The following is a 15,510-nucleotide window of genomic DNA, read 5'->3' as shown; positions in this document are numbered from 1 at the left end:
ACTTGAAATGTAAAAGATTCTGGGAGAAATTCAACAGTGATGTAGTGTGTGACTCAAAGAAGAAGAAAAAAAAAACATTTACTCTGCTCTTCTTCTGACAGTTTCTCATAAAATATCTGCAGTCCATCTATCTTTTAGTACTCCGGGCTCCTCTGGAGAGCAGAAAATGGTGGTTTAAAGCTCACTTCAGTGCCAGTCTGCGGGAGATTGCTTTCCACAGGACCCCCGCTGATGGAGGCCTAGGGGAAGAGGCCCAGGAGTTATTCAATCAGCCCGAGACTCTGGGGCGGCTGGGGGTCCTTTGAGGGCTGATTATAAAGCTGCCCTCCTGTTGCCTGCCTCGGAACAGAACGAAATGAGCAGCCTCTTGCTGCGCAGATTCTGCAAGAAGGAATTTCACCTGTCATGGAGTTTGTCAGAATTTCAGGATTTATCTTGGTGCAAAATTAATAAAATACCAACCAGGATTTCAGGCTGACTACTCAGCTGTGTCATCTCAAAGTGATCTTTCACCCAAGAAAACCTGGACAGTGAACACGGCCATTCTTGCCCTACTTTTCCTTTGGAGGATGAACGAGACGATGTGACTAATGCCACCCAAACATCAGAATGAGACCCTGAGCCAACTACACGCGAGGCGGAATTACGCGTGGGTGCTGCTGTCTTAATGCATGACCTCTCACCCCGCCGCTGCAGTTCTAAAGCCTCTTTGGAATAAGTGGATTCTAAGGCATAAAAAGGCCATTTCTGCAGCTTATAACACAGTAGGTCCCCTATGGCATCACATCTGTTAAATGCATACACTGGTATTTCAGACCCGGATTTGATTTATCTTTTAAAAGGAGTACTAACAATGGAGTATGGCAAGAACACATACTATGAAACGTTGCAAATTAATCTTGGGTCAGCTATGAACAAGGTGCAGTTTCATCCTTTGTTTCAGCACACGCCCTCTGCATGTCCCATCACCTTCTGGGCTCCCAGCAAAAAGTGGGAGTGCAGAGGGCGGGGGAGGTGGGAGAGTGGGAACAAACCACCTATTTCTGTGACCCTCTGCCGGCTCTGGGCTGCAACAAGTTTGACCATCTTGGCTTCTTTCACTTTAGACTGTGGCTTGCATCGCACAAATCACCACTGCTCTTTTAAGTGAAGTTCTGTACAACCCAGGGGTTTGATCATTTTGAACTGAGACTTGGGTAGCTCCAAGGCAATTAGTTCTGGTCCTCAGAGTGGGTGGCATCGCATGGCAGATGGGGCCAGCGTGTGGGGTCTGGATTGGCGCTCATGCCACTGGCTGGCCCAGGCCAATGGACAGAGTGGGCAAGCAGTTCTCAGGACCTTGGTCTCACTCAAGTTCGACTTCCAGGACACTGAACTCAGGTTCAGCACAGGGTTGGTTAGTTTGGGTTGTGATGCACACCTTGTTTTGTGTCCCTGGCCTCCATCCACGCTCAGGCCATGGGTACCTCTTACTAATCGATGATTAGCAGCACAGCCTCGGCTCTCAGAGTCAGCGACGGGTTTAAGGCATTGCTGCTTCTCTGTCTAATTTCTAATCGACATTTTCTAAATGAGACATTAAACAATGCTGTAATAACATTCTCCCCAGCTCTTCCCCTAGTTAAATGACAATTCTGCTTTGGAGAACCACTTTTACAATTCAGTAGCAGTCTGACTATACTAACACCAAGAGATCTCAGGAAAAAGGAGAGAGAGAGAGAGAGAGAGTGAAAGAGAGGAGAGAGCTAGGAAGTGAGTGCACAGATGGTGGGGGGGACGCAGGGTGCTCTCAGCAGGCTTCAGTGGAGATGCATTAACTCCACAGAGGGATAAGGGCTTCCCACCAGTACTGTCATGAATTATAACTGAGTATGGGAGTGAAGTCTTGGTGCCTGTCTCACAGCAAATATACTGTTCCATTTTCCTGCACAATCACCTTTCACCCTTATAAACTCAAAGCACAGCAAAGCACACTGCTGATATTTAATGGTATCACAGTAGCCTTTTATATGTCTAGAAGGCACACAAGCTTAGCAGATGTGCCCAGTGGTGTAAGTCAGACAATTATAAAATTAAGTTTTGGCAATGTGAAAAAGGAAGTCTTTTATGGGCGCTTTGGGTTTCCAGTGAAGGATGGTCTTCTGCCAGCCAGGAGCTGCCCTCAAGGCAGGGGCAGGTATCACGCAGGAAAGAAGCTGCCCTCCCAGACATGGAGGGGCCCAAGGAAAAAGCCCCACTTTTGCAAACTTGGCCCTCCTATGGGAAAGCAGTTCCTGGCCAGTTAGTTTCCACCCACTCATTCAATGAAGTTATCAATGAAGGAGACCTGTTATTTTAGGCAGTTTAAAATTTCACCACTATTAAAGGACTCGTTTACCCTGCCTTTCACTCCCGTTTAAAGCCTCGGAGTTGCTGTTCTAAATGACAGCACCGCAAGCACAGCTTTTAAGCACTATTCATCTCGCCGCCACATCTCAGGCTTTTACAGAACACTACTCTCTCTCCAATAAGGGGAACTTACTCCTTCATAGCTGCAGGGCAGAGCCTGTTCCAAGCTGTAGATTCGCTGCAAATATAACAATAAAGGATACAAATGTGAATTCCTCTTAAAATACACGTTTGGCTCTGAAGCTGCCTGGCCTTAGCAAACTCAATCAAGAGCAGCCTATCAATCTTTCTCCAAATGCACAGCAGCAGCTCATTTCACCCGGCTGTCCGAGGGATCGCCACATTGATGGATCAGGAAGACGCTGGAATGGATTCTTTGCTCATTTCAGGGGATTTATAGTGGAAGCCCATGATTACTATCTTTCTTACCCTAATTGTCACAACAGCTGGATCTGGAAGTGGTGTTTCCCAATAGTTAGAGGAAAGTTTGTAAACATAAAGGGTCTGTTCTTGCCACTTTGTCTCTGCTAATGTGAGGAAACTGATCCACGTGTGGTGCAAACATCTAAAATAGAAACGTGGCAATTCCATGAGCCTCTCTAGATTGCAGAATGTTTTGGAAAATTTGGATTTCCGGATTTCTCCAAAGGATCCGACTACAAAGGCGCTGAGACAGAGCTCTGTCTTTACAAGACAGTCACACATGCAGTCTCTCCTTCCTAATGGAGGCAGATCTTCCGGTGCTATGGTAGCAGGCTGTCTTGGCGACGTGGAAGATGGCAGGGCCAGCAGAGAGCAGCCAAAGCAGAATGTGGCAGAGGTGATGAACATTTCCAGGGGGTGGGAGGGAGGGGGCTGCAGAACTGGCCACAGTGCTCTTCAGTACACCCTGGCTGGATGCTCCATAAAGCTGCACTGATGGCAGTTCGGAGATGGCCATCTGTCGTCAACTCTGGGCCAGACAAAAAAATAATGTAATGGCAGCTCGCTAACAACAGGGCTGTTGGAGGAGGGAACGAGTCCTAGAACGAAGAGGTGGTGCTCCCTCTTTTAATAGCGAAAACCAGCCATCAATAGGAACATCAAGAAATTAATGGATGGAGAATTTTTAAAAACTGAGCTGGGGTGCTGTAGAAACAATTCAAATGCAAATAAAGTGGTTTCAGCTTATTGCAATTACCTCCGTTCCCTTACTTCAGTCATATTAATCACTTGATTCTTGAAAATTTGACTACCAGGACACATGGTGAAGCAGGAAGGGCCAAATTTAGAAAAAGGTGAGCCCAGGTTGTGCCTCCAAGCATGCGCACACAGATTAGGCATTTATTGTACAAAATAGGTAATTGAAAATGCATTTACTCATTTAGTCCAAATGAGTTCATTGTGATAATCACGCTTATCTTTCTGTATGCTTGCTTAATTTCTAGATGCAATTTTATTAAAAAGCCAAATAAAACTATCTTACCGTTAGATGCATTATGAATGCTATACAACTGCAACCTCCCTCCTTTGCTTAAGAAAAACTCTAGTCTTTTTGCTACTGCATAGATGATGGGTGGTTGGAAGGGAGAGAGAGGAGAATAACAAACTGAGGTTAGCTTAGCCATGTCCTGTTTGTGTCCTATGTGATTAACTTTCTGCCTTCAATGGTAAGGCCAATCAATCCTGATTGAATTATCCAATATTAACAGCTGAAAGTGATCAAAACTAATGGTGAAAACATAGCACTAATCAATAAATCAATGCAAATGATTCGGTTCCTGGAGATCCGATCAAATAAAAGAGACAGATCAATTTAACCACTGAGCAAATTAAGTGGAAGTTGCTGTAGCACCAATTTACTTCCAAAGCCCTGCAGGCCCACAAAGCAAAGAAATGAGGTGATGTATAAAATGGACCAGTTCCAGAACCACGTGCTCATTTGACACAATTTACACTCCTGTGAATTTTGAAGTCTTTGTGATGTGCTTAAGGACTGCGATTTCAGCCCCAAGAACAAGAGATACACAGGGGCACGGTGGATTTAAGGATGTAAAGAGCAAAGGAATGAGGCCCAGACCATCCAGGAAGAGGTGGGAATTACAATCCCCCACACTGACTTTCCTCCGAACTGATCAGTATAGGACCCGGATATGCCAGATCTAGATGTGGTGATGAGCAAATATTTCCAACCCAGGGGTCCCAGCAGGAGAACACATGATAAGAGGCAAGACATAACAGGGTTTTGAGTTTTATAGTTTGTGTGGGGATAATAAAAGAAATTTTGGCCTGGTGTGGTGGCTCACACCTGTAATCCTAGCACTTTGGGAGGCCAAGGCGGGTGGATTGCCTGAGCTCAGGAGTTTGAGACCAGCCTGGGCAACATGGTGAAACCCCATCTCTACTAAAATACACACAAAAAAATTAGCTGGGTGTGGCAGCATGAACCTGTAATCCCAGTTACTTGGGGGGCTAAGGCAGGAGAATTGCTTGAACCCAGGAGGCGGAGGTTGCAGTGAGCCAAGATGGTGCCATTGCACTCCAGCCTAGGTGACCGAGCAAGACTCTGTCTCAAAAAAAAAAAAAAAAAAACATTAAGCTCTGTAGGAAATAAAAAGTAAGCCCTTGGAAAATACAAAAAAGTGAGAAAATGGGGATGAGGGTTACTTCCTCTGGATGTGCTGTGAATACACACCCTTTCATTCCTCTTGTTTGCAAAAGAGGATTTCGGCCTCGCTTGGAGGAAAATATGAAAAAATAAACTAAAACTTTTTTCCAAACTACACTCAGATTCTACCTTGTCTTTCCTGGAGGGGTAAAATAAAACCGTTTGTCTTAGCCACACCTCCGTAACTGGATGAAAGACAGGGGAGTGTATTAGTTTGGAATACATTTCTGAAAGCAAGTATACACGTTTAGTTTTCTAGTTAGAGGTTAAAAACCAAAACAAAGCCCAAGACTCCTAATCACTTGAAAAAGATAAATGTTTAAAAATAAGAATTTTTACCTGGAAACTGATTAACATGAAACTATGTCCAGGTATGGCTCATTGCAAAATTATTCCCGTAAGCTAGAACAGAGAACTCAGGAAAGTTCTGATATGTCTGAGGTAGAGATTTTATTTTCAAATAATGATGAATCTGGATTTTGTTCACTTAGGTCAGCATTAGGAAAGCAGCAAGAAGGTTACAGAGCCAATGTTCAGTGAGTGTCTATTATGTTCTCTGAATTCCATAACCATCCATCCAAACCAGCAGGGGTGCCTCCCACCCAATTCTCCCAACTGGAGAAGAAACACCTTTTCTGGGAAGATTTATAACCATTGATTACATATTACCACATATAGTAGCTATTTCTTTGCCTATCTTCTCTTTCCTAGTAGATTGTAAATATGTCTAATTATTTTAAGTATGTCATGAAGTGTTTGGCATCATGGTGAATTTAAAAAGATGGAATTATATTTATATATATATATATTTTTTTTTTTTCTTGAGACAAGGTCTCCTCTCTCTCTCTCTCTCTCTCTCTGTCGCCCAGGCTGGAGTGCAGTGGTGCGATCATGGCTCACTGCAGCCTCAACCTCCCCAGGTTCAGGTGATTCTCCCACCTTAGCCTCCTGAGTACCTGGGACCACAGGCACCTCAACCTGGGTAATTTTTTTTTTTTTTGTAGAGACGAGGCTTTCACCATGTTGTCCAGGCTGGTCTCAATCTCTTGGGCTCAAGTGATACGCCTGCCTCAGCCTCTCAAAGTGTTGGGATTACAGGCATGAGCCACTGTGCCTGGCCTATAACTATTTTTAATAAGTATATTTTCTTAATAATGGCATGGGGACTATAGCAGTATGTAATATAGCAGTTGTAATTCTGTCTATTAACAAGGACTCCTAAATGCCTCATCACGTATTATTTAATAATGTGAGACAGATTTTGTGTTATACTCACTGAGAAGCTAGTTTAGGACCAGTAGCTAAGTTAGCAAGTGACCCAGCAAGCCACTCAATGGCGACAATTTAATGCTGTATTGTTGTCTTATATGTCCCATCCCATATGCAGTAATTCATTTTTCCTTCAGCAATATGACCATAACACTCAAGCACCAGTTAAACTGTGGCGTGAAAAATATGCATCAAAATCAGGTGATTTGGTGGAAAAGTGATTTGAGAAGAAAATCAAACAGCTATAGTGACAATTACACATTTAAACCTTAGTGATTTCTGAAAGTCTCAGTATATCCCTCAAATGTCAAATTACTACTGTACTTTGAATGTAGGAAACACTGCACTCATGACTTAATGAAGGGAAGGGCTGGGTATTAAGATAATCTTTGATTCAAAAGGAATTGAAATACTAGAATTTCAGAGCCTAAAGTTCAACTAGACCAATTTCTTCTACACGTACTGCAGGAATTCCCTCAATCTTCATTAAATTTATAACAAGAGGCCTGACAGAACTTTCTATGTGGACACATCGGGAGAGAGGATGATTTGATCATTGCCATCCAATAGTAGCTTTTCTGGAGGCACCAATTAAACAGCAATTAGTGTACTGAAATAATGTGGCCTATTCAACAGGATTTTTACAAACACCACTTGCTCACACCTGCATAAACCACTTTGGATACAAATATGCATTGTAGGATATTATTCTTGGACCATACCATCCTCTCTCAAAGCAGCTTCCTTAGGTTCTGCTGAAAAATTTTGAGGTCTATTAGGAAAACATGTGAAACATTGAACACATTCATTCACTTAAAAAATAATAAAATGTTCATTGAGTTGAAATAATGGACTCTTATTCCAAAGCACATCTCCTCTCCTGGCAGCATGCTAGGTGGCCTTTGAAGTGTATTAGAATTTCTTGCAAAAATGGAGGGAAACTCTATCAAAAGAGAAAGGTTATATCTTGCTACAAATTATTATATTTTTATGTGTATATATGTAAGTACAACATGATATAATTTTATATTATACACATTATATAAAATTCCAGTCCAGATATATATCTGGACTGGAATGTAGAACATTTGGTCAGCAAGGTTTATGGGTTGTGTGATGAACATAACTTCTACACTGGCAAAAAGTGTGACTTAGATTAAATGTTTCATAGAAATAAGGGCTTCATCTGGCCTAAATCTAAAAGGACTTGTGGTTTGTCATGTTCAAAGGATGGTGCCTGAGTGCTTGATCTCCTGAACAGTGTATAGTGAAGAATTATCCACACTCTGACTGGCTTTGTAGGCAATGCAAATGAAGGTAACACACCACTATATATATGCGTACATACATAGTATATATACACACATGTATACATACTTATACATCCCCATATACATATATGTGTGTGTGTGTGTGTGTGTATACATATATGGTGGCAAGTAATTTTCATTAACATTCCCTCATATATATATAGTTGAAAATATGAAGCATTTTTTGTGGATAGAAGTGCTTTGTTAGGTATAGAATGTACATTCTATACCTAACAAAGCACTTCTATCCACAAAAAATGCTTCATATTTTCAACTGGGTATAAAGCGAAGGAAATGTAAATTATGTATTATGGTCATGAAATCATTTATGTACATTTAAAAGATATCCATAGTGATGCTGATGGTCAATTCCAGAATGCTTATCCTAAACTTAACCTATTATTCTCACCTTGATAGAAAAGCCAAATAAATTGTATGCTTTAAAATCTCCAGTAGGATTGCAGTTCTTAGACATTTAGTTTTATAGTCTCTTGTGAAAAGTCCTTCTTATTTCTGAACTTTGGTGGCATAAAAAAGTAGATGAGTTCAAGTGGTTTAAAATTTACATTTATTTTGCACACCAAAGCATGAACTACAGTGGGCTGATAAAATGGCTTCATTTTTCTACTCTGTGGTTATTTTGGTTATAGATCCTATTTTCTATTGTCACCTGAATTTCAGAAATTTTTTTTCACTTGTCCTAGGAAAATAACAAAACTGTTTCATGGTTTTTGTACACTTACCATCCCATTTTCTATACAGCAAATAAAATAAATCAATATTTTAAAATTACATTAATTCCATCCTCTAAGCACTGGTATAAATGCAATTTGGGTAATGAAAGCAAATGCACAGGACCATGAATGCCAAAAGTTAAAATATAAAAATAAAAACACTTTCAAAACTAGAAAAAGTCAAGTTAACTCTGATCATTTTTCTTAATGTGTTGAAACTAAAGCCACTGATATTATTGAGGATTTCAGAAAATAGACCCACATAGAGATTCCGATAACTATGAATTATAGCTTTGTGAAATATTGACTGTGTAGTCAATATCTCATCTCAGATTCATAATAATTATCACATACTCACCATAAATACTGTTCTTATCTAAGGAATGATTCACATATTAAACCTGAGTATTCACATCAAGAGCAAATATATATAATTTCGAGTTATGGGATTAGAAATATAAGGCTCATAGTTTTGGATTACAGAGTAAGTCTCTGTTTGGCCCAGATCACAATTTGAATGAGTGAGTCAGAAATGTTTTGGTAGATGTTTGACTAAAAAGGTCACAAAAACTCAAAAAGAGTTGCGTGTTCTGCACTAAAATTTCTATGCCAGTGGTTCTCAAAGGGCAGCCCAGGGACTTCTGTGGTCTCCTAAACACTTATGAGAGGTCTGTAAGGTCAAACTATTTTCACAATAATATTAGACATTATTTGCCCTTTATACTCTCATTATCTGAAGAGGATGCAGTGAAGTTTTCTAGAGGCTACCTGATACGTGATGACATCATCTCTCTGACAGCTAATAGAATATGTGCTTGTATTCTTGTATTTAATAGATTTCTCAGTTTTGATTTTTAAGATGGAAAATGATAGTAACTCACATAAACCAAAGCCTTTTGTGGTCCTCAATAATTTCTAAGAATGTAAAGGCATCCTGAGACCAAGGAGTTTGTGATTGGTCTATACTAATAGCAGAAGAGAGTGAATACTGTATGTTCCACATAGAATAAAACCTGAAAATACATCATCATAAAGGAAACCTGGAATCTTGAAGGATGTGATTAATTGCTTAATTTTGTCTGCTCTACAATGGGTCAGAGGCCACCGCTGCCATAGTGCTGAGTTCTTTTAATGAAAGACATTGAAGGTACTGCCAGGTGAGAATCTACTAATACAGTACAAAAGTGGAAGTTTGTTGCAAACATTTTTGTTTTCAAGAACACTAGGTAGGAATCAGTCTCTAAAGAAACTCTACAGCTTTGATTTTAAATGATTACTTAATTCTGCCTCACAGTTTACATACGAATCGACAGTATCACTAGGTGTTTTGGCCATATCCTTTATAGATTCACAAAACCAAAATGACTTATGCTTTGATACCTATGCGATAAAAATGTAGTATTTTTTCAAACAGAAATTTAGATTATTTTAATAAGATGTATTTTTAAACAATAGTCTAACTTGGCCTATCTTCTATATTCAATTCATGAACAGATGTGACAGAATAGCATTTTTAGAAGTGATACAAGGTAATATAGTAACTAATTTGGATCCACTGACACATTATGACAACTAAATGGGCTCACTCATTCTTTCTTATATTTTGTATTTCATCTCATTAACTTACTATTTGTTCACTTTTAGAACGACAACTGAGAAGATAAACTGCAAATTCCTTATTTGGACACATAACTCACATAAATCTCGTTTCATCAGAGCCCAAGGAAGCACAAAGTTGCCCCAGGACCCAATGTGGGATGGAAGACTGAGGAGTGGGTGGGCTACAAGTCCCTCAGTCTTGCCTCTCCCAGGTCAACCAGATCAGCTCTTTCATTTGGTTCAGGGATTCACTGTGAAAATTAACTGCAACCCTCATTTTAGGCTAAATACCTGTGTTGTTAATAATAATACTCATAATAACAGAATAATTTTCTTTTCTTTTTTTTTTGAGACGGAGTCTCGCTCTGTCGCCCAGGCTGGAGTGCAGTGGTGTGATCTCGGCTCACTGCAAGCTCCGCCTCCCGGGTTCATGCCATTCTCCTGTCTCAGCCTCCTGAGTAGCTGGGACTACAGCCGCCCGCTACCACGCCCGGCTAATTTGTTTTTTGTATTTTTAGTAGAGATGGGGTTTCACCGTGTTAGCCAGGATGGTCTCGATCTCCTGACCTTGTGATCCTCCCGCCTCGGCCTCCCAAAGTGCTGGGATTACAGGTGTGAGCCACTGTGCCCGGCCAACAGAATAATTTTCAGTTGGACTCTATTCTCCTCCACGGGAACCAACAAGATTGAACAAAAAGCATGTTACTCTCAGATCATTTCATCGGAAAAATAAGGATAAGACATTATACCCATTTTCAAGGTGAAGTAACATTAAAAAATAAGTTATTTTCCTTTATAATACATGATACTTCTGGAATAGAATCTAGGTCTCTGACTCATTTTTTTAAAACTACCAGTCTATAGCTAAGAAAAATAAGAATAACCAAATCTTCCTATGTCTGTATCTTATATCCATACCCATCATTGCATTTTCACTGTATAACAGCCCTGTAAGTGTGATGTTTGTTTATTTCTTCATATCTGAGGTTCAGAGGACTTACAGACCAAGGTTAGTCACACATTAATCAAGTGGACCACTCAAGGCTAGATTCAATGTCTTTGGGTGCAAAATTGTCAACTATAAGGCTTTGGTTAAGTAATAGTTATTCTATTCCATTAAATGGAAGATATACATACTGGACAAGAGTATGATTTCTTTCTTTTCTTCCCTCTCCCTTCCAATTTTAAGCCCCTCAGGACAACAATAACCTGGACATCCACCCAGCTTGGAGCCCAGTGGGAATACAACATGAATAAAACAGGATTTGGGAGAATGAGTCATGACAAGCGAGGTGAATGATCCCACAGTCCAATAAACCTGACCCCTAAGTCTATCGCACTGGGTCAGAAGGTCCAATTATAGGTCTGTTCTAGTTCTTTTTATGATTGACAGCAGCCAGAGGCAAAATTACTTTGGTGTCTATTAATCCAGGCTCTAATTTTCCCTTTGCCCCAATACACACAAAGCATCATGGTGGCCCAGGGTGAGTGATACTGTGAATCCAGATTTAAAATGCCCCTGTTTCCTATAAGAATAGCAACTGAGTTCAATCCCAGTCCTCCTCATGAGGACATTACCTGCAGCTCTGTTTGGAAGAAAAACTTCTGTGGACATTGTGTACAGTCATAGATCTTGTCTTCTTGTCCATGGGCAGAGAAAATATGCTGCTGCAACTTGTTTGCTTGAACAAATACTGAAATGATAAAAGAATGGTGAACTTGGGTTATTTTGTTTCCGAAATGCCCTCAGTCGATGACTCTGCATGAACAGAGAGCAGGCCGGACCGCACGCCTCCCAGGTGTGACTTACTGCTCGAGACCTGGGGAGAGCTGAGTCACATTTTCTCATGGTTGGGTCTCTGGCTTTTGTTAAGATGCACTCTACAGAGCACCTAATTCAACCCAAACAGCTCCAAAGTAAAGGTTTATGGAGGCCCTGCTCTCTATAAATCTTTAAAAAATAAAGCCGAAAACTGTCAAATGCATAGCTCTGTCTCAACAGAAATGGCTCCTATTTCTCAGCAACCCACAGGTTAAGAAATCATAGATGCCAAAACCCTGTTTATTGTGTTTGCCTAAAGTTATAGCTAGCAAACAGTTCTCTATTTAAATGTGTTAATGCTAAAAACCATATCCCACAGCTACTCTGGGGCACTGTCTATAAATGTGAAACAGAACGGCAGGTAAATTCTCTTTGGATACTTTAAGATCAACTCAGCCTACACACTGAATGCAAGGGTTTCAATAATATAAACATGTTCAATTTTAATGACTACAAAACAAGGCCCTAAGACTGTGTAACAGTTTACCTAGGAGACACACTATTAATAATTAAATTGTATATGCCAGAGGCAGTGTTTGGGTTGGCAGAACTGACTTCTGATGGATGCCTGGTGCACTGTGACCTAAAAAAGTTTGCATCTACAATATTAATCTGTATAGGCAGAGAAAGGATTTATTAAAGAAGTTGGCGTTTGACTTTGACTCCACTCTAATCATTAAAATTATTCTAATTGCCAGCCAACCTAAAATATTAGAATATTGTTCTTGTGAGTCATACATTTTAATCACATTTCTCATTACCTTAAAAAACTGCTCAGATTTCCTTTCCCACCTAACACACTTTATATTGGAAGGGTTTTAAAAAAATTGTTATTTCTAAATTACTTCAAGATACACTAAAACAATTCACGTCTGTCTGCACAGAAAATGCAGAATGTGCACGATTAATGCATTTTTGTCTCTTTATCCGTATCAACAAGAAGTAATGAGGTTTTTACACAGATTTGCAGCTAATCTGCATATAACTCAATACATTTTATGAGGCTTCTGGCTACAACATGAAAGACCTATTTTATTAGGGGTCTCAATCGTGAGGTGACCTATGACCCAGTCCTCCTTTATGAAGACTTATGAGCTTTTATAAAGAACCTAGACCCTTGACTCGTTGTATCTTAAGATATATACTACTGATGGTAAACCATAGCAGTATATATTTTTAAGTATGAACCCGGAAGAATAAAAAGAGTTCCAAAAGAAGGATGGAGAGTGGCTGATGGAATTATTGAATGAAGGAGCCAAACAGGCAACTGTTGAAGGCAGAGCCATCAACGTACTCAGGTAGTAATTGTGTTAGCTGTGCAATGAACATGGCCCCTCTTTATCACAGAACAGAAATCTATAGGCTGAATTCAGTGAAGGTAAATAATCAATGCTTGGAATTTTGCTCTGCAAAGAAAGAAGTCAATTTTGAGAGGAGGATATATTCCCCCTCCTCCAACAAATAAAAAGGCAACATAGCTTGAGGGGCTTAACCACTGAGTCCAGAACACATGCTAAATAATCACAAAGGACTTTCCAAAATAACTTTGTCATTGTTAGGGGAATACCAGAAATATGTGTGATCATATTTCAACCTCCATGGGCTTCAAATGAGAGTTTCAGATTTACTTTTTTCTTTCTGCTAAAATCTGTAATGCTATCATATCTGTCAAAAAATTTCTTCTTAAAAGTGTAAATGTAGATCAACTGCTACTCTACAAATCCAATTTCAGAGGCAATAAATGCCTCATCTAATCTGTTTTCCATGTCAGAGAATTTGGGGTGAGTTTTAATACTATCTTTGTATTTCTGGTGGAGAATGTTACGAAATTCTCCATGTTTAAGTAGCAGACATGCGCTGACAACATGGCTGCACTTTCACTTGAACATCTTGTGATTAAAAAGCAGCTCTGTGCAGGCAGCCTTACCCTTGGTAACCTCTAACATCGAGAGAAAAAAAAAAAGTGAACACGACATGTATGTAGTTTTCCAAATGGAAAAGTGCAAACTTCTGAGAGAACTTGAAATGCCATTTGTTCATCCTGACAGTTAACCTTCCTGCGCATGTGAGCCTTTAAGTAGGCTGCAATCAATAATGCTAATAAAGCAGAAATCAAACATCTTCCTCCCAAATTGAACTGAAGTCATATCTGTGAAAGGCCATAGCAGTGGGAAATAATGCTTTGGTAGGAAAGACATGATGTGGCCATCAACCTCTCCTGTGTCTTCCTGAAATAATCTTCCCACCTGTAAAGCAGACTGGACACTTGAAGGTGCCTCCCATCCCTTCGAAGCTGTGCTCTATCAGGTGGCACTGGAGCTTGGCAGGAGAGTCAAAGGTCTGGCTGCAGAGTTTGCATTCATGGTTCAGTCCTTCATCTGTCAAGGAAAATACATGAAGAGAAATGGTGAAAACCTGTCATATCTTTAATACACTAGAGAGTTATCTTTAATTGCATATATTAAACTATTTCCATCACCTAATATACATATGTAGTAGTATATATGGTTTCTGGTTATTTCACTTTATTCATGAGTTTATATCAATTTAAAACAGTTCTGGAATTTAAAATCCAAAGATAATCAGAAGTCAGATTTTATCTTAGGGCTAACGCATTTTATTAAACTTTTATAATATAATTGGTATATCAATAATGAGGCATTTCCTTTCATCTAATTACCATGATTTTCTGGGGTCTGTATTTCCAAAGTCCTAAAATAAAAAAGTGTGGACAGCTTCTTCCACAGTGTTTCTCCTCTGGCTTATCTAGAAGGTCCTGGAAGTGTCTATTTCTAACCATAGGTCTTCAGTGGTATTCAGTTGATACAAACTATCTTTTTCTATTTCTAAGAATTTCTGGCAACTTTGAAGTATCATCAATAGGACAGGCTCTTACAAATGCCCTTTTCTCTGCTTCGCACCTCCAGTCTCCCATATTCTTCCTAGTCCATCTCTCCCTTAACTCTGGTCCAGACAGTTTCAATTTTACCCCCAGAACCAGACTCTGCCTCTGTTTCTCCAAAGCACTTTTGTGACCTCCAGGCTCACTTGACTAGCCCTGAATTTTTCTTGGATATCTTAAGAACGAGAGGGCAGAAAAATATTTTGATGTCATAATATTGCTATATAAAGTGGAGAGTTTGTGTTATACATAGACACTGTTATTTTAAACATTTATGGATTTTAAACATTTAAAATTAAAATTTAAAACTTAAGTTTAAAATGTAAGGATTATCCTAACTTATTTCATTGTTCAATTGTAAGATATAAAAAACCAGGGGCACTAGAGCTAGCAGCCTAGCTAACACTGATTTAGTGTTTGCTGTGTTTCAGAACTGCTCAGAGAGACGAATTCATTTAATTGCACTAAAACCCTACGAGAAAAAAACTACTATTAGTCTCATTTTACAGATGAGAAAAATGAGGTGCAGAGAGTTTAGGTAACTTTACTCTGAGTCACAAGGACTCATAACTGGAAGAGCCAGAACTTGAACGCAGGCAGTCTAGATTCAAACCTGGGCACTCTGGCCTCAGGGGCCATATCTTAATAGATAGGGTGGGGCACACACCCACTACTTCCAAGACTACTTACTTTTAAAGGGTAGAGGCTGCACTTTAATCTGGCTTGTTATCACATTATACTTTTATATTCTCCTATAAGCAATGATTAAAAAATGCTACTAAGATATTCTAGGTCTAGGGAATGAAAGACACTGTCACACTATAAGGGTAACAAGTCTA

The 15,510-nt window shown here is 39.7% G+C and overlaps 1 protein-coding gene across 5 annotated transcripts in view; it reads right to left on the bottom strand.

The window, feature by feature from the left end:
• ZNF521 (zinc finger protein 521) overlaps positions 1-15,510 on the bottom strand; it is a 290,706-nt gene that overhangs the window by 16,172 nt on the left and 259,024 nt on the right. For all 5 annotated transcript variants that reach the window (XM_003261988.2, XM_030810630.1, XM_012506409.2 and 2 more), the window contains 2 exons: positions 14,016-14,147; positions 11,526-11,641 (listed from right to left, as the gene is read on the bottom strand). In XM_003261988.2, coding sequence (XP_003262036.1) covers positions 11,526-11,641; positions 14,016-14,147 — 248 coding nt within the window. The remainder of the gene's footprint in view (positions 1-11,525; positions 11,642-14,015; positions 14,148-15,510) is intronic.

Source organism: Nomascus leucogenys, chromosome 4 (genome assembly GCF_006542625.1).
Source record: "Nomascus leucogenys isolate Asia chromosome 4, Asia_NLE_v1, whole genome shotgun sequence".
Taxonomy (NCBI): Eukaryota; Metazoa; Chordata; class Mammalia; order Primates; family Hylobatidae; genus Nomascus; species Nomascus leucogenys.
Note: the sequence above shows the minus strand (reverse complement) of the source record. Positions and strands in the feature narration are given on the sequence as shown.